Genomic DNA, 27002 nt, shown 5'->3' with positions numbered 1-27002 from the left:
TTTTGTTTGTGGAGGGCAACAGCGAGAATTACTGAAATGTGACACAGAGGCATGAAGTCAGCAAATGGTGTTGGAAAAATGTCTCTGATAGACTTGCTTGACACAGAGTTGCTACAAACCTTCGATTTGTAGGAGTTCCGGTCGTGGCGTAGTGGTTAACGAATCCGACTAGGAACCATGAGGTTGTGGGTTCGATCCCTGGCCTTGTTCAGTGGGTTAAGGATCTGGCGTTGCTGTGAGCTGTGGTGTAGGTTGCAGATGTGGCTTGGATCCTGAGTTGTTGTGGCTATGGTGTAGGCTGGCAGCTACAACTCCGATTAGACCCCTAGCCTGGGAACCTCCATATGCCACGGGAGTGGCCCTAGAAAAAGCAAAAAGACAAAACAAAAAATGAAAAACAAAAAACAGCCTTCGGTTTGTAATACAATTATCTGGGAAGCTCAATAAAGCCAAGCACAATAAAATGAAGTATGCCTAGAATAATTCTAGATCCAGCTCATGTTTATTGAGCACTTATCATGTGCCAGGGACTATGCTAAGCATTTTACATATATCCTCATTCAGTTCTTTTGTCAGTCCTACATATCGTTATGTATGGTCCCATTATATGGATGAGTAAACTGCAGATTAGAGAGGTTAAAGAAGTTTCTCAAATATCATAGGCCTATAAAAGACAGAGTGAGGATTTGAATCTGCCCACTGTGTTATATCACATCCATCCTGATGCTCAGCTTCTCTCTAAGATGAGTTAAAAGGTGGGCAAATGCTTTGCCATGTGACCTTGCTGTGACCTTGAGCAGGTTATTTAAGTCTCTGCCAGCTTCCTCAGCTATAAAATGGGGATTCCAAGAGGGTTGACTTTACGGGATGGGTTGTGAGGGGTTGAAGTTCAGGATAATAGTGGTGGCCCATGCGACTTGCTAGGGAGACCCAAAAGATAGGGCAATTAATTTAGATTTTGGACCTCAGAGAAGGGGTGCTTTTAGGCTGAGCTTTTGAGGGGCAGGGGTGAAGGGTGAGCCAGCAGAGGCCGCGGAACAAACAGTGTCATCAGGGACACTTGGGAATGTGACGTAGCCTGCTGGGATGGCGTTGCGGGGGGGGGCAGGGTGACTGGAGGGATGATGCTGATTGGGGGCGCAGGTTGTGGAGGCCTGGAAGGCTCGGGTTTTTTCCCGGTGTAGCCTTGGAAATGTTTTCCTGGTGAAAATGATGATGACAACAGCTCATGTTGTGTGGACACTAACTTTGGGCTAATTATGTCATAGGGATGATCTCAGTTCATCCTTAGAAAAGCCCCAGAGAGGGCCCTGCTTACCATGGTTCCCAGTTTACAGATGAGGAAAGCAAGGGCTTTGGTCTTAGTAGTTGACCTGAGGAATAAAGGGAAGTAGAGAGGGCTCTGGATCTGCAGGTAAGAGACCGAGTGACCTCAGTTACTCAACCTCTCTGAGCCACAGTTTTCTCATCCATAAAATCAGGTAAGAATATGCCCTTCGTGCAAATGTGCTGAGGATCACTGAAATTTAAGGATGCGAAAAATAGCTTGGCTTAGAGCCTGGCATGAAGCAGTGCTCCGTCCAATGTGAGATGGGGGAATTGGAGAACCTGTGTCCCAACATCTGTCAATGTCCCTTCATTCTTCACTAGATGATGTTCTCTTAGTCATGTGCAAGGCATTTTGCTGATGTAGTCCCAGAACAAGTACCCTGGTCACCGTCACTCTCCTTTGATAATCCATAGTCATGTCAGCAACTTCTATGCTGAGAAATTTTGGAGCCACTGGAATTTCTCTCATCAAATTTTATTTACATCTGAAACAATTTCTTTTCTTTCTTTCTCTCTTCCTTCCTTGTCTTTTTAGGGCCATACCCATGTCATATGGAGGTTCCCAGGCTAGGGTTTGAATCAGGGCTGTAGCCCACCAACCTATGCCACAACCACAGCAGTGGGGGATCCAAGCCACATCTGTGGCCTACACCACAGCTCACAGCAGCACAGGATCCTTAACCTACTCAGTGAGGCCAGGGATTGAACCTGCGACCTGTGGATGCTAGTCAGATTTGTTTCTCCTGAGCCACGATGGGAACTCCTGAAACAATTTCTTAAAGCTGCAAGTTAGCATAGTCTGAATTTGGTCGATCTCTGCTTTATAGATTGCTTTAAGAATTAGCCCTGGCAGCCATCTGGGGAGACCAACCCCAAGCTCCCTGGACTTGACCCAAGCTGGAAATGCCCTGGGTCATACCAGTTCAATGTTCCCAACCATGCTGGCAGATGACTCACCAAGACCTGGCTCGGTGCTCCACTTCCCTGGGGGAGTCAGGGCCGTGAGCGTGGTGGGTGCCAGAGTCCAGAAGCAGCAGGCTGGCTGGAAGTCAGCCTCCTTGGAGCACTTCAAGCCAGACTGGGAGAGGATCTCAGAGCCTGGGGTAAGAGTGGGGCATGCTGTAGTCCATAAAAGCAGTTAGAGTGGGATCTGGGAATTACTTTCACAATTTCAAAAAGATTAAGTGTAGGAGTTCCCATCGTGGCTCAGTGGTTAATGAACCTGACTAGTATCCATGAGGATGAAAGTTTGATCCTTGTCCTGGCTCAGTGGATTAAGGATCCATCGTCGCCATGGGCTGTGGTGTAGGTCACAGGCGTGGCTTGGATCCTGCATGGTTGTGGCTGTGGCACAGGCTGGCGGCTTCAGCTCTGATTTGACCCCTAGCCTGGGAGCCTCCATATGCCGCACATGCAGCCCTAAAAAGACCAAAAACAACAACAACAACAACAAAACAAACAAAAAAAGATTAAGGGTAAGTGTAGCCCAGTGAAGAAAAAAGGTTTCTCCTGTCTCTTACTTCCTCTTAGAAGCTGCCCGATAGCCACCCTCTCCTCACACATCTATTCCTAAACCTAATATTAGTAAAGAGAATGGGACCCCCTGGGTAGGCTTGGCAAATTGTTTAGGGATAGCATGAATATTGGGGAGGGGGGCAGTCCCCTACAAAGACTGTGTAAACAGCCGAAATGGAAAAACAGATTAATGCTCCTTTAATGCTATTTAGTAGATAAAGTCTAGGTGGATTTTGGAGGAGAAAATGGTTAGAAATGACTGACTCAGCCTCTGTAGTTTATTGATGGGGCATCTGAGGCCCAGAAAGGGAAAGGAATTGTCGGGGCTCACACAGCAAGTAAGGGCAGAGCTGGGGCTAGAACCCAGGTCTGCTGGCTCCCAATCCTTTTCCCTCTGGGCCCTGCCACTGCCCTGCCGTGCTGAGGAGCAACTGTGAGGATAAAGGAGGCTGCGTACGGGCTGCGGATTGGGCTGGGCTCTGTAGAGCAATGGGACTCTGAGAAAGGCCAGAGACTGACCCAGTAGCTCCAGCCTCCTTTCCTGGGTTCCAGGGTCTCTGGCTGGGGCTGCATCCCAAAGGCCATGATGCCAGAAGGAATTATGGAGATTCCTATTTGTTTTTATTTTTTTTTCCTTGCAGTGAGCATCTGCACACATAAAGTTCATGATGATTTTTAAAGAAGCAAACCAGAACTCTCTGAGAAAAATGCAAAACCCCTGAATCTGCTGTGCTCTGAAGAAAATGCAATGGGTTTATGATCTTTTAAGACACACAAGAGACAGCTTTCTCTTGACAGATGGGAATCTGAGGCTATTTCGCTTCCTCCCTCTTTGCGTGACCAGACCCGATTGTGTAAAGCTTTTAGCTTCAAAGCCCGGTTGTGAATAACATTGGTTTAACCTGAAATTTAAAGCCAGCATTTCTTTGCTCCCCGAGACAGAGCTTCCTGCCCCTTGCTCCCCTGAAGCTAGCTTCCAGAATGTTAATTCTACGAGCCATGGTTGACTAAGCCCAGCACTGGGTCTATTACATATTATTTGATTTCAAGTAGAAAAAAAAAAGATTTAAAGATACCATGCCCCCTGTATACCTTTGTATTTTTGTCCATGTCTGTCCATATACTTAAACATACCATTCACATTGCAAGTTCAGATTTTTCTCCCTGGAATAAAATGGGTCTGAGTGTTTTTGGAGCCTGTCTCCTGGACCACATTCCCCAGTGAAGCCAGACAGCATCTTCTCAGATGAGAAATGCTATGGAAGTTCCACTGGAGGCCTGGAGGTTCAGACCTGTTCTTGTGCAGGGGTGATTTTCTGGTGGTCATTTTTGTAACTGTCTCTTTACATATAATCTGTTTGCTTGGCTCATATTCACCCATTGTGTGTAGCACTCAGAGCTGGGTCAGCTGGGACCCTGGGCTCTGAGAACCTTTTTGTCAGAGTGCTTGTCTTAGTTGACACTGGCACCTTTATTGGTTTGATGATAATGATGATGATAATGCTTATAAGTAATTCATTTTATTTTTTTATTTTTAATTATAGTTGATTTACAGTGTTTAATTTCTGTTGTACAGCAAAGTGACCCAATCACATGGTTATTATTATTATTATTTTCTTTTAGGTTCTTTTTTTTTGTCTTTTTAGGGCTGCACCGCAGCATATGGAGGTTCCCAGGCAAGGGGTGGAATCGGAGCTGTAGCCACTGGCCTCCTCCACAGCCATAGCAATGCCAGATCCGAGCCGCATCTGCAACCTACATCACAGCTCACGGCAACGCCGGATCCTTAACCCACTGAGCAAGGCCAGGGATTGAACCTGTAACCTCATGGCTCCTAGTCGGATTCGTTTCTGCTGTGCCACAATGAGAACCCCAACATGATTATTTTTTACTTAATGTTTGCCTCTTCCACTGGACATAGTTCCATGAGGACAGGGCTGGCCCCGCATTTGCTCATTGCTGTATGCCCCGTATTAGCCCAGTGCTTAGCCACTGAAATTGTTTGAGGGAGGAATGAACAAATGAATGAATGAATGAATGAGGTCAGATGGGAGGATCAGGACTTTGCAGACTAGACCTGCAGAGTGAAGATGGTATTAGGAATTTGTTTATTTATGGAATAAATATTCTCTGTGGAGGAGACAGAGATGAATTAACTGTGGGGATCCCCCCCCCCCACACCAAGGTAGCTAATAGTGCCATGTGAGAGTGAGGGGCCCAAGGGGCTTGGCTCCTAAGATAAGAGAGAAAGTGGTCAGATGGGGAAGTGACTGAAGTGGCATGAAGGAAGACATCCTGGAGGAGGCATCTTGCGTGCTCATGGTTAAATTTTGTCCTGGGAGCAGGGCACATGCCAATGAGGAATGATTTACCTTCCACATGGGCTCAGTGGGTCACCTGCGGCTGACAAGCTGACTCCATGCATCACCCTCAGATGCCCACAAATGCCAAATTCATCTTGCCAGTTCCCAATCTTTGCAAACCTTGGGAGCAGGGTTTAGAAAGCACAGCCTGGAGGTCCCTCGTGGCTTAGTGGGTTAAGGATATGGCATTGTCACTGCTGTGGCTTGGGTTCTACCCCTGGCCTGGGAACTTCCACATGCCATGGGTGCAGCCAAAAAAAGCACAGCCGGATCGAAAGGAACTAGTGATTCAGGCCCTGGGACTGAGAGATGAGGAGGGCGATTGTTCCCCCCACCTCTTCCCCATCGGCTCCCAGTGAGGCTCAGATTATCTCGGCAGCCTTCTGGCCTCCATGGCTGCCTGGCTGGACCCCTGCCTGCCTCTCCAGAGTCTCCTAGGGTCTCTTCCCCTCACTGCCCTGGTTCCTTTCATCTCCTCCTCTCTGGTGGTCCCCTCTGCCTGGCACACCCTCTCTATCCCACCCCCCATTTTGCCTGTTGGCCTCTTGTCCTCTACTCCCACTTGAAGCATGACTCTCCCTTGAAAGACGTCCCTGAATCCTCCCTGTAAGGTTGTTACATGTCATATGAATATATTTCCAGGCGCGTTTTCATCGTAGCAATGATCTCAGTCAGTAATCATGTCTGCTTGTGTGAGTACTTGACTCAAGTGGGCTGCCCTTACTGTTTTGGAAGGAAGGACTCATCCTGATCATGACTGTATCCCGGTTTTTTTGTTTTGTTTTCTGTTTTTTGTTTTTGTCTTTTCTAGGGCTGTACCTGCGGCATATGGAGGTTCCCAGGCTAGGGGTCCAATAGGAGCTGTAGCCGCTGGCCTACGCCAAAGCCACAGCAACGCAGGATCCATGCCATGTCTTCAACCTACACCACAGCTCACGGCAACGCTGGATCCTTAACCCACTGAGCGAGGCCAGGGATCGAACCTGTAACCTCATGGTTCCTAGTTGGATTCGTTAACCACTGAATCACGATGGGAACTCCCAGAGAAAACTCTTTATCCATATCTGTTAATGAATGAATAAATGACTATATGTTTAGGAGGGCCCCAGGCCTTTTTAAGGAAATGACAGACTTTCAGCATTTGGGCAAAGTGGCAGGTAGATTTCACCTCCCTACGCATGACAGAAAATAGGTGGAGGTGCTGGCTGAGTGGGAGCAGCTAGAGGGATCAGGGTTGGGGTGAATGCCTGGAGAGGTGGCTCTTCCCAGCCTGCGATCCTCTGCTCTACTTGGTGTCTAGGTCACCAAGACAGCCTGGACGGTCCCCCGGGCTGAGCCGGCGGGGCACTGGCTGACTTTCAGAAGGCCAGAGCCGCTGGCCAGCCTTCTTTCTGGAAAACTCGGCCCAGGTCCCAGCGAGGCTGCCAGTGCTGGAGTTTGTGTGGTGTCCTGAGGGGCTGAGCCTCCAAGGACCCCAGTGTGTGTGCTCAAGCTGGCATGTGTCTGAGCCTGAACTCCGTGCCAGGTCCTCCTCGGTGAGCAGATAGTGACCTTGCCCACAGGAGCCCTCGGCTGAGCTCTGTGAGCTTCCTCAGTGGAGGTGAAGCTCTGCCTTTGCAGAGCTCTGAGCTATGCAAAGAACCCAGCCCGTGACTCCCCTGGGAGAGGACCTCTGGGGGAGGGCCACCTGGCTTCCAGCAGGAGGTCACCTCCAGAGGCAGACATGGGGCGTGTCTGACGGGACAGACTGAATAGGGGGAGAGGCAGGCAGGCACTGCCCAGCGGGGCTTACACACACACACACACACACACTCTCAATGCATGCAAAGTCTTATTTTCTTCCTTTTTTACACAAGAAGTTGTATATTACACGTGCTGTACTGCATCTTGTTTATTTTGCATTTAGTGATGTATCCTGAAGATCTTTTCATATCAGTTCAGAGGGAGTGAGTGCTCGATCTTTTTTGCTGCTGCGCAATATTCTGCCATGTGAGCGCGATATAACTTATTTAACCAGCCCCTACAAATAAACTCTCGGTGTTATTTCCAGTCTTGTGCTACTAGAACCTTGTACATATATCACTTTCCATATGTGTAAGTCTGGCTGTAAAATACATTCCCAAAGTTGCAATTGCTCTATCAAAGGGAACTTGCATGTGTGATCTTGAGAGACTTTATCAAATTGTCCATCACGGGTGTGTGACCAGTAGGCTCCTACCAGCATCGTAGGAGAGCACCAGTTTCCCTACAGCCTTCCTAACACAGTGTTTTATTGGCTGGTCACCATGCTGTGGTGGCCAATGTCCTGAGTAAGAGTATCAGCTCTGGGACAAAACAGTACCTCCAAGAGGATCGTCAGTGCAGGAGAGGCTGTGGCACCTGGTGGTTAAGCCTCTGAGTCAACCTGAGCTCTAATCCTCAGGTAGATCAGTTCACCTCTCTAGGCTTCAGTTTTCTCCTCTGCAAAATGGGGGAAATAATACCATCGACCTCAGGTTCATTGTGAGGATTAGACGCAGTGTTGCCTGCTTCAGGCAGGGCCTGGCAGGTGGCTTTGGGAAGCTGGCTCTGGGCAACCCAGCAGTGTGACCTTGGCCAAAGACCCCACCCCATCTGAGCCCCCGTATGTGTTCTCTCTCATCAGGGAAGGACCTGGGCTTTTGGGTCTCTTGGGCCCTCTTCCCAATCCAGAGCCTGACATCTTTCCCCAGCAGCTTGCGTAACCCGCACTCACCCCTCCTCTCTCGTGCTCATCAAAGGTATTCAGGAGTCTCCTGTGCCGAATGGTCACTCACTGCCGGGCAGAGATTTCCTCCGGAAGCAGATGCGGGGAGACCTGTTCACACAGCAGCAGCTGGAGGTGCTGGACCGCGTGTTTGAGAGGCAGCACTACTCAGACATCTTCACCACCGCGGAGCCCATCAAGCCCGAGCAGGTATGCCCCACGACGCCCTGTCCCCCACACCTGCCACCTGTGTGCAGGCCTGGGTCACCCTCCTGAAGGCATCTGGTGGGGTGTGGGTGAGAGCTCCGGCTTCTCTTCCGAGACAAACCTGGCCAGGGGCAACCTCTTCCAAGGTCCAGTGTTTGGAGCTCCTGCGATTTCTTGCCCTTGTACTTTGTCTCTCAGCCCAGCAGAGCTGTGACGTGTCTGGCTGCGCTGCCACTGGGAGTGGTGGTGTCCTTTCCCAGGGCTCTTGGCACAGGGCGGTGTAATGATCTTCTGGGCCACTTGAGGTGGTCTCGGGTCATTATCCTGTCAGTCAGGGTGCAGATGGAAATGTGCATCACTGTTTGGCCATAAACCATGCTAGGATGGCACTGGCGTGTCCCCACTGTCAGACCTCTTGTCACGTTGTCCTGTCATGCTTTTAGAACTGAATGCAAGAGTTTGGAAATGGAGAAATGTCTCACTGGACAAACTCACAGCTGGCTCTTTTGCAAGAGAGGGAAGGAAGCAGGGTGATCCCTGGCAGAGCAGCCCCCTGCTCTAACCTGGGCCAGGAATAATCTCTACCTGTGGTTGCAGAGGTAGAACCAGAAAGGCTCTGCCCAGTGAGAGGCTCTTAGGGCCTGGATAAGGTCCTCCAAGTACCAGATTCAATTCAGGAGACTGTTTCTGGTGCCCCGTCTGTGACAGGCCCTGGGCTGGGGACTCAAAGGCACAGGCAACTCAGACTTGGGTCCTGCCGGCCAAGAGCACCCATCTGGTGGGTGAGTTGCAGAGGCCTAGGAGCAGTGGCTCTCCCAGCACTTGCTGACTGGTCCTGGTGGTGAGGACTGGCCTCGCTGAGCTTCCTCTACAGGTTAATTAGATGATGCTTCTGTTTTCCAAGAGCCACTCAGAACAATATAGGCTCCTTGCATAGGCTCTTGCGGAGAAAATAGGTGCTGGAGGGGACTTTGGGTGGGGACGAATGAGCCAGGCCACTGTCCTGTGACAGTCTGGCTGTCTCTGTGCACTTCCTAGGAGGGCTCTCACAGACCATCTAGCCACTTTTTTTCCGATGAGGCCCAGAGAGGCAAAGAGACTTGCCTAAGACCACCCAGCAAGTCGCGTATTCACTTAACAGACACTGATGCGTGTTTACTCTGCGCCAGGCATGGAGCCAGGCACTAGGTACACGTGTGGACAAGGCAGGCTTGGACCTGCCCTCAGGGAGCCTACAGATGTGTGCAAGAAGCCCAATAAGGAAGGATTACTGAAAGGGTCGTGGGTTACAGATGTGCTAGGTTCCCAGGAGGGGATGTCTGAGGTTCTCTGGAGAGAAGAGATGCTGAGCCAGCCCAGAGGCCACAGTGGCCTCCTGGGGGAAGAACACTTAGGCTGAGCCCTGAAGGGACGTGAGGGGAGATTGTGCCTGACAGAGGAAATAGCGAGTGCAGAGGCTCCGAGATCAGAGGGAGGGTGTCAGGAGTGAAGCTGGGCTTCAGGGAGTGTGCAGGGGAGGGTGGAGGTGGGTGCTGGAAGCGGGGCCTGGTCTTGGAGCCTGTGCCTCGGATTTTGGTCTTCCTTCTGCAAGTCGAGTGATGCCTCCTTCTGGGCATGCTGGTCATGTGTGCTGGCCAGAACTGACCTTGCACACGCCAGATCCTGGACTTTAGGGAGAAAGTTCTGTTTCCATCACAGCCAGCCTCTTCCATGGCTCAGAGCCCTTCAGAGAGATGGCCGCAGCCATGTTCCATCTGACCCAGGAGAAAGAAGAGGGATTCAACCTGAAATCTTCCTTGGGAGAAAAGTTAGCTTCTAACCTTTGACATTATTACATAATTTTAAAGCCAGCAGGACTCCAGAGGCAAGCTGTCAACTCCCTCATCTTTTTAGAGGCCCAGAGAGGGGACAGGGATTCTGAGGTCACCCAGCAGGCAAGGGCCAGGCCTCTGCACGAAACCTCTGGCATTGCTATTAAACCCTTGTATACTCAATTCAGACATGAAGTGTAGGGACTATTTTTCCCTCTGTATTTCACGGGATTCTCATGGAAACTCAGAATCTAATCATAGTTCCTTTAGCTTGAATCTCCCTGGAAGACTGGGCAGGCTCTAGGGCTTCATACTTGGGAGGGGTCCGTCCATGAGTCCATTCCCTCATTCGCTCAGCTGCCTATACGATCATTTATCCAGCATATTTCTTGCACCTTGACTGTGAGCTTGGCACAGTGCCTGGCACCCAGGCGAGGTAGGATGGGATGCATCAGGCATCAGGTCTGCCCGTGGCATCACAGGGCCAGTGTGACATGGATTCAGAACCTGCAAGGCGAGGGCGGAGTTTCCATGGACCTGATGAATGGAGATGCTGGGAGCACGGGGAGGATGTTACAGAGGAAGCCACACTGGGGGGGTGGGGGGTGCAGGGGGCAGATGGATAGGTCCATGTGGAGGTGGGCCTCGGGGGAGGAGATCTGAATCGCAACCTCTGAGGGCTCTGTTTCGGGCAGTCTGGCTATGCAGTGTCCTTCAGAATGACGCGGACACGCCGCGGACCCGTCCCCGACTGTGTGGGCTCTGAGGCTGGCCTGCCGATGGGATAATGACTGACTCAGTGCTTTCTGGTTAATCTGCTTCACCTCCTCGTAATGTGCCGTAATGAGGAGAGATGGGAGGTGAGGCCATGGGGCTGCTGGGCACACACACGGGCACTGGACTATGAATGACATACCCTCGCTCCCCACTCCCAATCACTTTGGACAAATGACGGCTGAACAAGGGCCCCGCAGACTGGGAAGGGCTGCGAGTCAAGGGTACAGGTTCCTTGAGCCCCTCACGTCCCCTGGTGGCCTTGCGGTGCGAGCCCCAGAGCCCACGGAGGTGGCGCCAGGAAGGGGCCCGGAGCTCTGGCTGTTGAGGTTGGTCCCTCTTCCCTCTGTGAGCAATCTGCTCTCCATGGTCGAGTGGCAGCTTTGGGGAAGGATGAGCCTTTATTGGCCTTGCTGTTGAGGCTGGGTTTTTTTTTTTTTTTTTTTGTCTTTTGTCCTTTTTAGGGCCGCTCCCATGGCATATGGAGGTTCCCAGGCTAGGGGTCCAATAGGAGCTGTAGCCGCCGGTTTACACCACTGCCACAGCAATGCCAGATCCCAGCCAAGTCTGCGACCTACACCACAGCTCACGGCAATGCCGGATCCTTAGCCCACTGAGCGAGGCCAGGGATCGAACCTGCAACCTCATGGTTCCTAGTTGGTTTTGTTTCTACTGCGCCATGATGGGAACTCCATGTTGAGGCATTTTGACTTGAGTCCGGCTTCTGCCCCACTAGGCAAGCTTCAGTTTTTTTTTTTTTTTTTGACTTCAGTTTCCATAGCTGAGACAGTAGGTATTGTGACTTTGACAACAAAAGCAGCACAGCAGCCTAACAATAGTGGCCGTGGTCTTCCTCAGCTGTGTGCGATCCTCTGCAGTTTTTAATAGATCGTCCACATCCATCCTCTCTTCAGATTCTCTATGTAAATGCCCGCTACGCCGCAGGCCAGGCAAGATTTGTGAGTCCCATTTTACACCCTGAAACATTTTTTCCAGACTGTTCACCCCATTTCTCTGAGACATTTGCAGATCTGGACTCTGACCTCAGGATATTTTGTCCATCTTGTATCAGCTGGTTACTCTGGCCTCCATGTTCCCAAACAATTCTAGAAGCCAGTTTTCTGGCTGGCTGGTTTTTATTATTCTTATTCTTATTTTTTTTGGTTTTCAAGGCCGCACCCATGGCACATGGAGGCTCCCAGGCTAGGGGTTGAATAGGAGCTACAGCTGCTGGCCTAGCCACAGCCACAGCAATGTGGGATCCAAGCCGCATCTGCGGCCTACACCCCAGCTCATGGCAACGCCTGATCCGTAGCCCACTGAGCGAGGCCAGGGATTGAACCTGCAACCTCACGATTCCTAGTCAGATTCGTTTCTGCTGTGCCACAACGGGAGCTGCCCTGACTGGCTGGTTTTTAGAACTGGCCTTTTGCAGCCAGGGGCGGCTAGTCATCATTCTAGAGTCTTCAGTGTTGCCATAGGCTTGGGGGTGGGGTGGGGGGGTGTCAAATCCTCCTTACTCATCCCACCCGACTATCCAGGGGAAGATCATTCCTCTTCAGGGCTAGGCTGAGATCCTGCCTGTCACAGCCACTCTCACCTGGCTGCCTTCTGCTGCCAAGAGCTGCCCTGGGTGGGTGGGCCCAGGCTTCTCCCTTTTATATGGGAACTTAGTAAACCCTTGTCCCTGGATGGAAGGGGTTAAGGTACACACACTCCTGGGGCAATGAAACACTTCCTTTTCAAAATGGTTATTGAAAAAGCAATTCTGTTTTCCCTACATGTGGAGTGAGTAAAAATCACTTTGGAAGAGAGAGAGAGAGGAGAGAGAGAGAGAGAAAAACAATAATCATGGGTGGTGTGTGTGCGTGTGTGTTTCAAACAGTGGAATCTGTTTCAGTAAAACTCGCATTGACGCTGTTGTGGGCGCTGCGCTCCTGGCGGGAGCTGGTCCCTCCTCAGGCAGCGGAGGGCCGCCACCGAGCACAGCCTGCCGTATTTACTCTCGGCAGACTATTAACCAACACCAGGCTATTAATCTGGCTTTTGAGCCTTCACTAAAGCCCATAAAAGCTCACAGTTGTCAAATGGAGTTCATTTTAATTTCCTTTCAATCACAGTAAATTATTCAGGTGATAAATCAGCTGGAGCAGCCTCCTGGCTGTAATAGAAACCCTAATTCCTGGCTAATTATCCAGCCCATTGCTGCCAACAGATCAATACGGGCGCAAAATGGAACGGGGCCCAGGGCCCTCCCTCCCATCGGGCCAGAAACAGAAAGACAGCTGGGGAAGGGGGACGTGCTGTTGACCTCCCAGGAAGTTCAAAGGTCACGGGGGGTTAAACTGGGAGAAGGCCTGTCCCTTGTCTAACAGAGAAGCCACCAGAAATGCCTGCTACTCCCATAAGCTGCTTTGCCCTCTGCACGGTAGCATTTTTGTGGCTGCTTCTGTGGGTGTCCTCCTCTAGCGAAGGGGCTGGTTTGTGTTTCTGAGCATGACTGAGTTTGGTCATCAGAGAGGGCCTGAACCCTCCCTGAGTCAGAAAAAGGTCTGGGGACTGTGGGAAAAAAGATGAAGTGCCAGGCATGCTTCCTTTCTTCAGGGGGACTCTGGGAAGAGAGCAGGTAGGGAGCAAAGAGGGTGAGCAGACAGGTGTGCCGGGCTGAGAATGGGGGAAGGCTTCCTGGAGGAGGTGTCAGTGCTGTGCCTTGAGGGATGGGCAGAATCCAGCTCTGTGGCGATGGTAGAGAGTTGGCTGGAGAGGGCATTCTAAGCAGAAGGAACAGCATGGATGAAGGCCCAGAGGAACCTGAGTATGGCAGGGAACTCCAGGCTGGTCCAGGTGGTTGGCATAGGGACGGAGTGATGGAAAGTCAGGCTGGAGAAGCAGGAGGGAGCGGACCTAAACCTCAGAGGGCTGGGATGAGGAGTAAGGAGGTTTGGCTTTGTTTGGGGGGCAGTGTGCCCCAGTGAGCCCTGAGTCTGTGGCCTGGACTAGTCTGCTCACCTGGAAGCACCCATCAGTGGGTCTCCTGCCTCTTGCCCTGACTCTGCTGCCACTGCTGGATCTCTCTTCCTGAAGCTCATCCCACATTAGAGCCCCTCGTGGTTTCTCTCTGCTTAACACCCCAACCCCAGCTCTTTATTTCTGTCACCACCCTTCACTGTCCCCATGGCCCTCCAGTTGCCTACAGGATGCTCTGGCTGTGGCCAGGCCTGGCTTCTCACTGCTCGTCACAAGCTGGGCTCCTCTGGTCTGATGGAGGCCAGGGATGCTGGGCTGGCATGTGTGTGTGTGTGTGTGTGTGTGTGTGTGTGCGTGCGTGTACGCACGAGCAGGGAACCCCAGGGATAGCTCTGAGCATGCAGGGTGGCAGGGACTGTAGTGATTGTCTTTCTTAATGTGGTTGTTTCCACTCCAAACTCCTGCTCATAGTTTCCCTGCATGGCACCTTGTTTCAGTATGTTTCTTTTGTTTCCTTCCTTCTTTTCTTTTCTTTTTTGCTTTTTAGGGCCATACCTGCAGCCTATGGACATTCCCAGGCTAGGGGGCCAATCGGAGCTACAGCTGCCAGGCTATACCACAGCCCCAGCCATATTGGATCCCAGCCACTCCTGCAACCTTCACCGCTGCTCACGGCAATGCTGGCTTAACCCACTGAGCGAGGCCAGGGATCGAACCTGCATCTTTATGGATACTAGTGGGGTTTATTAGCACTGAGCCATGATGGGAACTCCTGTTTAAGTGTGTTTCTAAATTTGTGCTCTCTGGGCCCAGCAGAAGTCCTGCCTGCCCTGGGAGAGCTTCACTGACCCACTGACTTGCCTCTGCTCTGAGCTCATAAATGCACAGGGTTCTAATTACTGTAGTGACTCTTGTAGCGACTGTGTATTCCTTGCTTACCATGGGCCTGGCTCTGCTCTGAGGAGAACCCTCCCAACCCCATCTCATCACAAAGTCACAAAACTCCTATTGCAGCCAGGACAGCTGAGGCTTGGTGAGATCAGCACAATGACTCAGCCACAGGGACAAAGTAAATGTGCAACCAAGTTGGAGGTCAGGTCCCCGGCTCCAGAGTCCAGGCTGGTAGCCACCGAGCTACCCCGGCTCCAGCACAACCAGGCTGCCTATTGGTTCTTCCAGGTGAGCATGTGTTCTGGAGACACAGCCTGGGAGTCCAGCCTACTCACCCTGGGAGCTGAGCATGAATTAGGAAGTGCTGGCCCCGTGAACCAATGTGGCCTCTGGAGGTATGAGCCAAAGTCAGGGCAATGACTCTCTCCTTCTCCTGAGCTAGTTCTGTTCCTCTAACCCTGCCCCGCCCCTCACAGGGCTGTGCTCAGGGCTAGGCTCCTCCACTGCAGACAAAGCAGAGTTTGTTCAGGAGATGTGATTAATGGAGTTCCTGTCATGGCTCAGTGGTTAACGAACCTGATTAGCATCCATGAGGATGTGGGTTTGATCCCTGGCCTTGCTCAGTGGGTTAAGGATCTGGCGTTGCTGTGAGCGGTGGTGTAGGTTGTACATGTTGCTTTGATCCCATGTTGCCGTGGCTGTGGTGTAGGCAGGCGGCTACAACTCCGATTTGACCCCTAGCCTGGGAACTTCCATATGCTGCTGGTGTGGCCCTAAAAGACCAAAAAAAAAAAAAAAAAAGAAAAAAAAAAGAGGATGGTGATTAAGATTTCTCCTAGGAGGGATCACTGGAGACATGGGACTTGGGAGTGTGAGCAGGGAAGGAGACAGGCCAAGGGAACTTTCTAATAGCCTAAGCTTTCTAACAGTGGACCGCCTTGTGAAGTAGTGAGCCTCCCATCACTGGAGGCATTTAAGGAGAATCTTAAATTCATAAATGCTATATTAGAAGTTTAAGACTCCACTGAGGGCTTGATTAGCTAAAAGTCAAGGTCCTTCCAACCTGAAAGAATGATTCTTAGGTAAGAATAGAGAGAAAGTCTGATGGGATGAGGGGAAGGGAGAGAAGAGACAATAAAGGGAGAAGACCTTTTATGCTACAGTGTGGCTGGATGCTGAAGGGCAGTTCCTCACAGAGATCCTCACTGGGGTAGGCAGAAAGGCCTGGGTCACAGGGGTTGGGACTCTGAGCAGCAAAGGGCTGGAGTCTGCAAGGTCTGGGTAGGCCAATGATGAGTCCAGCTCTTCTAGTACATAGATCAGGGCCGGGGTTTCTGATGAAGACATGAGGGCCAGAAGTATGGATGCAGGAAGTCTGGCAGTGGCTGCTGCCAACTTCACTGCCCACACGCAGTACCTAGCATCCTCTGCCTGGGAGTTCAGGGCCAGACCCAGAGAGGGTAGAGAGTGGAGAGGAGAATTAAACAGAATCAAGTCCTTCCAACAAATGTTGTAGCCTGCAGGAGGCTGACAGAATATGAATATGATGCATAATTGAAGAGAAAGGAATTACTAGTTAAAAAAAACTCCACAACCGGAGTTCCGGTCCTGGAGGAGTGGAAACGAAAGCAACTAGGAACCATGAGGTTGTGGGTTCGATCCCTGGCCTTGTTCAGTGGATTAAGGATCTGGCATTGCTGTGAGTTGTGGTGTAGGTCGCAGACATGGTTTGGATCCTGTGTGGCTGTGGCTGTGGCTGGCAGCTACAGCTCTGGTTTGACTCCTAGCATGGGAACCTCCATATGCCACAGGTGCAGCCCTAAAAAAGACAAAAAGACAAAAAAGAGACCCCCCAAAACCCCACAACCTCTCGCATTGCACTTGAGCTCACAGCAACCCTATGAGGTAGAGTCTATGCAGTATAACCTTCATGTGGCAGTTGAGAAAACTGAGGCAGAGAGATTAGGTAACATGCCCCACATGATGTAGCTGGTAATACTGCTACATTCTCTGCTCCCTGCTTTTTGTGGGTGTAGGCCATCCTCTGGAGTCAGCTCCCTACCTCTGCAGGTGTAGACATCTGAATGACTGATTTCATTCAGCAGATATTTACAGAGCACTTGCTCTGGGCCAAGTACTGTGCTAAGTGCTGGGGACACAGTAGCAACAAAGACAGATGTGGTTCCCAGAATTTACCCAATGGTAATGAGACAGATTCTAACAAAATAATTATGCCAGTGAAACATTGTATCATTACTAATAATTACACAGTTGTGAAGAGACAGACAAGGTGTGCTGAGAGTAAGGAATGGGACTTCATTTAGGTGGGAGGTCAGGAAGGGTCTATCTGAGGATGGTGCCTTTGAACTCCAGGTAGGGAAGAGTGATGGGAACAGTGTCCCAGACAGAAGGAACAGCTTGAGGCTGGAAAGTCTTTGGTCCAGTAACCAAAGGATGTCCTGTGGGAAAGTGGTATGTGGCACAGTTAGTGAGATGATGGGGCCTGGCTGTGAGGGGACTTGTGGACCAGGGGTTTTATCTTGAAAGCCAGGAGATGGCTGTGTAAGATCCAGAGACTAGCAGGATCTAATCTGATACAGATTATTCTGGCTGCTCTGAGGAGACCTGGAGTGTTGGGAGGTTATTGCCAAGGTGCATATGATGTCACTGTATGCAATGGTTGTGCCCTGCTGGGACTGGCTTTCTCTCCAGACCATGGCATTGCCCAGGAATCATGGCCTATAGAGCACTGCGCCTCCCCTCCCTGCTCCTCTCCCTCCTACCCCTCCTCACACCACACACACACAACTCTCCAGCCAGGCCCTCAGGGTTACTAGGGTTGAGTTCAGATTTGTGAGCTTCCTGACAGTCCAAGCGAAATGGGAAATACAGTCAATTGTGGGCTTCTCATTGTTCACCAGCAGAAAATAAGCCAGCTCCCCAAAGGAAGCCATGTTTTTTCCCGACACTTAGAGTAGGAAGGAAATTGTCACATGGGCTTCCAGTGAGGGAGCACCCTGCAGAGGTGATGGGCACAGCTCTCAACAGTGTCCATGGAGGGGCTACAGGTTTTACAGGACTCTGTCCTATGGGCAAGTGTCATGATCACATGCTAATTGGTGTGTTTCTGCAGAGGCAAGGCTGCTGTGACCAAATGGCTCAAGAATGTAGCCTTTTTAATAACTCAACTTAAACTAGGAAAAGTCCTAGGCACTCTGGGGAAGCCATTCCTGAAATCTCCAATCTGATGCTCCAGAGAGATGTGCTATGACTTTGGGGCTTTGGCACCTCCTGCCACCCAAGGGTACCTCTGTGAAAAGGTACATTTCATTTTCACATGAAAATGTCTTCCCCCATTGGAGAAAGTTGGGTCTAGATCTATAGGAATGTGCCTCACCATCACCTCAGCTCTGCATGAGAAGGAGAGTTTAGTAGCTTGCATGGGACTTCTCTGAAGAGGACTTGGTGTGCAGGGACTTGGGGGTATTGATGGGGGGAAGATCATTTGTTTTAGAGAGTAAAGAAGCAGATGCCTTACCCACACAGTTGCAGATGGCAAAGTTGGAGCGGAGGGAGGGCGTGGCTGGTTCCTCCTGTGGGAAGCAGGCATGGTCTGACCTAGTTGCTACTTTGTAGCCTGATGTGCCATAGGAAGACTTCTGACCCCAGGGCACATGACACTGCCTACTGGTGGACATGGCCCAGTGAGTATCCTGAGCTCTGACCAGCCAGGCAGATGAGTGACTGTTCCCATGGAAGGAGCTACAGGAGGGTGGAGAGAGTGGTAGGGCAGAGGGCAAGAGTGCTTCTCAGCATGAGAGGGGAGAGAAACCCCTTCCTTAGCACTGAGATGCTTAAGCAAGATTTAACTTGGATATCATCCTGCCTTTGAAATGAGATAGTGAGTATTATGGTGGAATTCTTGCTCTCTAGATATCTAGGGGTGCTGGGTGCTTCTACACCAGACGTATTGTCCATCTTTGACTTGTCATTGTCTTAAAGTGACCCAAGGGTGAAAATTACGTGGACTCAATGGGATCTTAGCCTTATTCATTTTCTCTACTACCGAGAACTTTGCCTGAGGATGCCCATTTTTTTCCCTAAACAACTTTAAAAATATTTTCCAACCAGCTGAGTATTCTGAGTGTTCTTTGTCTGCCTGTGGATCAAGAAGAAAGATGGCTTCCCAAGAAAAATAATGCAAGACTGGGGAATGTTTGAGGGAACACTGAGCAAGTTGCCATGGTATAAAAGCATGCGATGGACCCTGGGCTTTTGTGATGGCTCTTGAGCTGGTCCCTTCTCTGTGGGGCATGGTTTTTTACTATTGGGGTCCCAGATTAGACTGGGTCATCCTTGAGATCTATTCCAGTTCTGATATTTTGTGAGAGACAAAAAAATAAATCAGGACTCCGTCTCTTATTTTTATTTTGACTTGTCTGCATTTTTCTTTTCCCCCTTTCTGTTCCACTCTTTAGATGACAGGCAAATTCTGTGTATGTGGGTTGAAAGATCAACAGTGATTTCTCAAAGAGCTGCCTGCCTCTTGCTTAGGGTGTTCTTGTTTTCTTTGTTATTTTTCTCACACCTTCCTTCACTCAAAGCACCCTGAGACTCTCCCTCAATCAGAGCTCCCTTCCCCCTCCCTTACTCAAAGCTCCTTTCACCCCCCCTCACAGCCTCCTGTGCTCAGAGCTCCCTCTCACCTCCCCTACACAGAGCTCCTTCTCAGCCTCCCTCAGTTAGAGCTCCCTTCACCCTCTCTCACTCAGAGCTCCCTCACACCTTCCTTCACGCAAAGCTTAGGATGTTCATTCATTCACGTATTCATTCATTCACCCAAGACATTTTTAATAATGTGCCATGTCAGTGACACTGACCACCTTGCTTTGCTGTGTGGCATAAGGTAACAGCAATAGATTCGGCCAAGGTACTGTGTGAAAATTGACTTCTGGGTAGAGTTATCCCCCCTAAACAATCCTAAACAATATTTGTAATAAAGATAGTCCATAAAGGATAAAATAATAGGTAATTTCAGTCGTACAGCTTGTTTGTCTTGAGAGTGTGGTGTTGAAACACTGTCTCTGTTCACTGGTGCAGAATAGAAAGGAGGAGACAGAGTTTTGTGATGTGAGAAAGAATAGCTTTATTGTATTGCCAGGCAAAGGGGGCCATGGCAGGCTAGTGTCCTCAAAACTGTGTCCCACCCTGGAGGGGAGAGTGACGAGTCATAGTGTTCAAGGAACGGGGCATGGTCAGCTCGTGGACATTCTTCTAATTGGTTGGTGATGAGGTAATTGGGAGCCAGTACAATCAACCCTCTGGTTCCAACTGGTCTGGGGTCTATGTTGCTTGTGGGCAGCATCCAGTTAACTTCTTCCACCAGGTGGGGGTTTCAGTAGCTGCAAAACAGCTTAAAAGACAAAGCTCAGAATATTACCTATAGTCCTTGAGGAAGAACTAAAGGTCCTTGCATTTGTTCAATAGCTAAACTATTATTATTTTGTCTTGCTTGACTGTTTGCCTTTCTGTATTTTCTCACTTCTCTGATTACATTTATTCTTTGAGGCATTCCCATCATGGCTTGGTGGAAACAAATCTGATTAGTGTCCATGAGGATATGGGTTCAATCCCCAGCCTTGCTCATTAAGAATCTGGCTTTGCTATGAGCTGTGGTGTAGGTTGAAGACACGGCTTGTATCTCATGTTGCTGTGGCTGTGGCATAGGCTGGTGGTTGCGGCTCTGATTTGACCTGGGAACCTCCATATGCTGCGGGCATGGCCCTAAAAAGACAAAAAAAAAATTATTCTTTGAGTAAAGTTTTTCTACAGACAAAAGGCAGGTGCAGGACATGGGTGGAGGTCTATTCTAGGAATGCCACATGGGGTTATGTTTGGTTACAGGTACACTGCAAATTTGGCTTAAGGAGTTTGGCTATACACAAAGCTCTTTTAAACACTGCAAACATTTCTTATTTTGTAAAATACAAAAAAAAAAAGAACATAGATTTCTGGTTCCAATAATAAGATCTGAGCTGTTTCAGAGTCTTCTCCCATCTCAATACTGAATGAGGAATACTGAATCAAATGTAACAATAAACTATATATATAATTTTAAATAAAGAGAAATCCTCAGGAGCTGAAAATTTAAAAGGAGCTCAGGGAATTCCCACTGTGGTGAAGTGGGCTAATGACCCAGCTCCTATCTCTGGCATTGCTTGTCCAGCCTGGCCATGGGTATAGCTGAAAAAGAAAAAATAGAAGGAAATCAGAGCTAACCTCCCAGCAGCTCAGGGTATTGGTTCTGGATATAGTTCCTGGTGAACAGGGGCTAGAGTTTTGATGCTGGTGTTCAGAAAGAGGATATAGTCTTAGACCTATGTATTATAGGAGCTGGAACTAAAGTTCCTTCAAAAACTTAAAATCTGGAAGGACCACACTTTCCATGAAACGAGTACTAGGGCAAAGGCTGTAGCAAAGGCTCCTACAGGCTGAGGGAGGCAGCAGGGAAACTTGATTCTTCATGGGACTCAGAGGAGAACCAAAGTTTCCCATAAGAAGCTGAAATCCAACTGTGGCAAATGCAGGTGTGGTATCTCACTATTCACTATTCACAAGAAACCCAAGAAGATAAATTAATGTAAAAACTGGGCTCACATCAGTGAAATTCTTGAGATGCCGAGCACAGTCCATTACATACAATATGCCTGCAGAGTAAATGTTAACTACTGAAGATGAGCTCACAATTAAAAAAAACAAAAAACAAAAACTGCAAAGCACACAAAGAAATGAGGGCATGTCAGGAGATATAACCAGGAAAACTAATACTCCAAGAATCTGAAATAACAGACAAGCTGAAAGAGAATATGAAATGACTGAAGAGACGAAAAAAGGACTAGAAACATTACAAAATAAAAAAACACTATGAAAAAAGAATAAACAGATTAGAAAAAGGACCAAATAAATTATCTTGAAATAACAATTTTAGTTGTGAAAATCAAAAGTTCAGTTGATGGGTTAAATACCAGGTAAGACATAGCTGAATAGAAAATTAGTGATTTGGGAGACGGAGCTGAGGAAATTGTCAGGAACATAGCACAGAAATCTAAAGAGTTGGGAGGGAGTTCCCGTCATGGCTCAGCAGTAATGAACCCAACTAGTATCCATGCAGACATGGGTTTTGATCCCTGGCCTCGCTCAGTGGGTTCAGGATCCAGCATTGACATGAGCTGTGGTGTAGGTCGCAGATGTGTCTCAGATCCCGAGTTGCTGTGACTGTGGTATAGCCCAGCAGCTATAGCTCCAATTTAACCCCCTAGCCTGGGAACTTCCATATGTCATGGGTGCAGCCCTAAAAATGCTAAATAAATAAATAAATAGATAGATAAAGACAAAGAGTTGGGAAGTATGAAAGGGTAAGAGTGCTTGCTTTGGCAGTACATAAAGTTGGAATGATAAAGTAAAGATCAACATGACCCCTGCACAAGAATGACATGAAAACTTTTGAAGTATCCCATATTTTTAAAAAGAAAGGAGAAGAGATAAAACAATATTTCATGAGGTCTAACAGTTGCTCTGTAAAAATAGAGGTGGGGGCACATTTGAAGAAATAATGGCTAAGGAATTTATAGAACAGAACTGTTGGAAGACGTGTGGCATTAGACTGAAGAAGCATACTAAGATCTATGCAAGTTGAATAAAAATAAATGCACATCTAAGCAAAACTATAGTGAAACTGAAGAACATCAGAGATTAAGAGAAAATTAAAAGCAATCAGAAAGAAGGTATAGCATTTAGGCTGACAGAACACTTTTAAAAACATCAATAGAAGTCAAAAGACAGTAGAAAATAGGAGTTTCCATTGCAGCCCCGTGGTTAGGAAGAACCCGACTAATATCCATGAGGATGTGGGTTTGATCCCTGGCCTCACTCAATGGGTTAAGGATCCAGCAGGGAAAAAAAAAAGCAATAGAAAATATCTTCAGGAGTTCCTGTCGTGGCTCAGTGGTTAACGAATCTGACTAGGAACCATGAGGTTGTGGGTTTGATCCCTGGCCTCGCTCAGTGGGTTAAGGATCCGGTGTTGCCATGAGTTGTGGTGTACACCGAAGACTCGGCTCGGGTCCTGCATTACTGTGGCTGTGGCGTAGGCTGGTGGCTACAGCTCCGATTGGACCCCTAGCCTAGGACCCTCCACATGCCGCGGGAGTGGCCCTAGAGAAGGCAAAAAAAAAAAAAAAAAGAAAATATCTTCCAAGTTTAAGAGAGAATAACAATTGAGCTATCCTCAGATAAATGGTCATTTAACAGTGAAGGCAAATAATAACATTTTCAAAGACAGAGCTTACCACTCACCTACTCTTGCTGAACTGCTAAACAATGTGCTTCAGTAAGAAGGATATGAGAGACTTCCAGTTTTAGCTCTGACATATAAAGAGCTTGGGAGTTCTCCCTCATACTGCAATAAGAAATAAAGCTTAGCAAACTGAAGATCAACAACTTTTCTTGATTCATCAGAGACTTAAAGTTGCAGGGTGAACAGCTACTGCAAAATCAAAAGAGAGGAAGATACCGACAGTTACAGCTGAGATCGGTCAAATTAACATAAAATCTCATACTAAAAACCTATTTACCTTGGTTCTATACCCAATATGTTGTGTCCAGCTTTTAACAAAAAATGAGACAAGTAAGAACACAGTCTGAAGAGACAAAGTAAGCATCAAAACCAGACTCAGCTATGACATAGATTTTAGATCTATTTAATAGATAGTTAATTTTCTTTTTTGGCCTTGCCTGAGGCGTGCAGAAGTTCCTAGGCCAGAGACTAAGCCCTTGCCACAGTAGTGGCCCGAGCCACAGCAGCGACAACGCTAGGCCTTAATTGCTAGACCCCCAGGGAACTCCAGATAGGTAATTTAAAATAACTTTGATTGATATGTTCAAGTTTCTAATGGAAAAAGTGGAAAGCATGAAAGTACAGATGAGCAGTGTAGACAAAGAAATGGTAATTCTAAGAACAAATCAAAAAGAAATTTTAGAAATAAAAAAAATACAGTTAACAAAAATAAAGAATGCCTCTGATGGGATTCATCAGTAGATTGGACACTGCCAGAGAAAGAGTCAGTAAACTTGAAGATGTATCAGTAGAAACTTCCCAAACTGAAATACAAAAGAAACAGACAAACAAACAAACAGACAAAAAAACGAAAAAGGAAAGACACAAACCAAAACCCAGGATAGAACACAATATAAGAATTATGGGAGGAGTTCCCATCATGGCTCAGTGGTTAACGAATCTGACTCGGAACCACGAGGTTGTGGGTTTGATCCCTGGCCTCACTCAGTGGGTTGAGCATCTGGCATTGCTGTGAGCTGTGGTGTAGGTCAAAGACTCGGCTTAGATCACACATTGCTGTGGCTGTGGCGTAGGCCAGTGGCTACAGCTACGATTAAACCCCCAGCCTGGGAACCTCCATATGCTGCAAGTGTGGCCCTAGAAAAGACCAAAAAAAAAAAAAGTATTATGGGATAATTTTGGGAGGAATCACCTATGTATAATTGAAATACCCGAGGGAGAAGAGAGAATGAAGAAGAAATATTTGAAGTAGTAACGGCCAAGAACTTTCCAAAATTAATTCCAGATAACCAAACCATAAGTGTGGGGAACTCAGAAAATGCCAAGCAGTAAGGTGGAGATACCAAAATAACTAAACCTACATCTGTCATATTCAAACATCAGAAAACCTATGGCAGAGAAAATCTTGAAAGAAGCCAGAAGGGGGGACAAAAACACCTTACTTGTAGAGGAACAATGATAAGAATTAAAATGGATTTCATGTCAGAAACCATGCAAACAGGGGAGTTCCCGTCGTGGCGCAGTGGTTAACGAATCCGACTAGGAACCATGAGGTTGCGGGTTCGGTCCCTGCCCTTGCTCAGTGGGTTAACGATCCGGCGTTGCCGTGAGCTGTGGTGTAGGTTGCAGACGCGGCTCGGATCCCGCGTTGCTGTGGCTCTGGTGTAGGCCAGTGGCTACAGCTCCGATTCAACCCCTAGCCTGGGACCCTCCATATGCCGTGGGAGCGGCCCAAAGAAATAGCAAAAAAAGACAAAAAAAAAAAAAGAAAAGAAACCATGCAAACAAGAAGAAAGTGGACTGAAAAGTTTAAAGCTTTGAAAGAAAAACCCCACCAACCTAGAGCTCTATGTCTTGGGAAATTATCCCCCCAAAATGAAGGGAAAATAAAGACTTTCTCAGTCAAATGAAAATGGAGTAAATTCATGACCAGCAGACCTGTCTTGCAAGAAATGTTAAAAAAATTCTTTAGGGAGAAGAAAAATAATATAGGTCAGAAACTCACATCTACAAGGAGAAAGGAGAAGAAATAAGTAAAGATAAAATAAATGCTTTGATTTTTCTTATTCTTAATTGACCTAAAAGCTAACTGTTGTAAGTAACAATGTAACAGTGGATCTACATGGTTATAACACAGGGATACGTGAAAGGAGTGACAGTAAAGTCACAAGGGACAGAACAGGGGAATGCGGAATACTCTGTTAGAAGGTACCTGTACTACAATTGAAGAGGTACGGTGTTGTCTGAAGGTGAATTTAGATTAGTTATAAATATATATTGAAAACTCTAGGGCAACCACTAAAACTTTTTTTTGACTTAACTTTTTTTAAAAAAAGTTGTGATAAAAAGCAATAATGTAAAAATTACCCTTGGAGTTCCTGCTGTGGCGCAACAGTATGGGCAGTGTCTTGGAAGTGCTGGGACGCAGGTTCGATCCTTGGCCCAGCACAGTGGGTTAAGGATCTGGTGTTGCTGCAGCTGCGACTTAGGTTGCAACTGTGGCTTGGATCTGATCCCTGGCTTGGGAATTCCATGTGTTGCAGGGTGGCCAAAAAGAAAAAAAAAGAAAAAGAAAAAAAATTACTCTCTTAACCTCATTTAAGTGTATAGTTCCATAGTGCTAAGCAAATAAAATGGAATCATATGACATATTTAATTAAACCCAGAGAAGGAAGAAAAAGATCAGGGAAAAAAGAAATAAAGAACAAATTCAACAAACAGATAACATTTACAAATATAGTAGCTATTAATCCAACTATATCAATAATTGTTTTCGATGTTAATGGTTTAAGTATACCCATTAATAAAAGACAGGGACTGTCAGAGTGCATTAAAAAAAAAAGATCCAACCATATGTTGAGAAGGATATGAAATACAGAAGGATGGAATGAGATTTAAGAGTTAATGGGTAAATCAACTATACTTCAATAAATTTAAAAAATTTAATTTAAAAAGATAATTAAAATAAATTTAAAATAATTTTAATTTAAAAATAAAAGATAATGAAACAAAAAAAAGAAGCAATGGTAACCAAATAATTGACACACGAAGGATAATTTGAATAACTGTTGACTATAAAAATGATGACTAGTTTGGGAGATTTAAAAATAACATAAGACATGGACATGGAGAACAGACTTGTGGTTGTCAAGAAGGAGGGGGAGGGAGTGGGATGCACAGGGAGTTTGGGGTTAATAGATGCAAACTATTGCATTCAGAGCAGATAAGCAATGAGATCCTGCTGTATAGCACAGGGAACTATATCTAGTCACTTGTGATGGAACATGATGGAGGATAGTGTGAGAAAAAGAATGTATGTATATGTGTAAATGGGTCACTTTGCTGAACAGCAGAAATTGACAGAATATTGTAAATTAACTATAATAAAAAAAATAGCTTAAGACAATAGTAATATGTAAGATTGGAGGTAGGCTGCCCTGAGTTAAAAATTCTAAGATCCTGGTATTACTCAGGGAGAGGATAGATAGATATATTGGTAAACTGTAGATTTGGTTATGCCAAGGATGCAGGTGAGGAGTTCCAATCGTAGCTCAGTGGAAACGAGTCTGACTAGCATCCATGAGGATGCAGGTTCAATCCCTGGCCTCGCTCAGTGGGTTAGGGATCCGGCGTTATGGTGAGCTGTGGTGTAGGTCACAGATGCAGCTCATATCTCACATTGCTGTGGCTGTGTTGTAGGCTGGCAGCTACAGCTCTGATTCAACCCCTATCCTGGGAACCTCCTTATGCAGCAGAGGGTGCAGCCCTAAAAGGACAAAAAAAAAAAAAAAAAGAAAAGAAAAGATGCAGGTAAGCAAATTAAGTGTTATCATTACAGGCACAATGCACGTATAACTTCCAAACTAGAAGAGACAAAGCTGTATGTATATAGTACTCAATGAATCCAATAGAAGTCAGGCAGAAGAAGAAAAGACGCAAGGAAAAAGAATGGTCAGTTTAAAATACAAAATTAGATAGTGGATGGTAGAAATAAAATGTTTGAGTAATCCCAATAATATAAATAGATTGAATTTTCGAGATAATACAGAGAATGTAAAAAATAA

General features: G+C 47.4%; 1 protein-coding gene and 1 non-coding gene across 9 annotated transcripts in view; both read left to right on the top strand.

Moving 5' to 3' along the window:
* Window positions 1–27002, top strand: part of PAX5 (paired box 5) — a 209789-nt gene that overhangs the window by 57021 nt on the left and 125766 nt on the right. For all 8 annotated transcript variants that reach the window (XM_047767939.1, XM_047767938.1, XM_047767943.1 and 5 more), the window contains one exon: window positions 7967–8142. In XM_047767939.1, the coding sequence (XP_047623895.1) occupies window positions 7967–8142 (176 nt within the window). The remainder of the gene's footprint in view (window positions 1–7966; window positions 8143–27002) is intronic.
* Window positions 22004–22105, top strand: LOC125121681 (U6 spliceosomal RNA). The gene has a single exon (XR_007133560.1). It is a non-coding gene; the product is annotated as a U6 spliceosomal RNA (small nuclear RNA).

Source organism: Phacochoerus africanus, chromosome 2 (assembly GCF_016906955.1).
Source record: "Phacochoerus africanus isolate WHEZ1 chromosome 2, ROS_Pafr_v1, whole genome shotgun sequence".
In the NCBI taxonomy this organism is placed as follows: domain Eukaryota; kingdom Metazoa; phylum Chordata; class Mammalia; order Artiodactyla; family Suidae; genus Phacochoerus; species Phacochoerus africanus.
The sequence above is the reverse complement of the archived record's forward strand: the minus strand, read 5'-3'. Positions and strand labels throughout refer to the sequence as shown.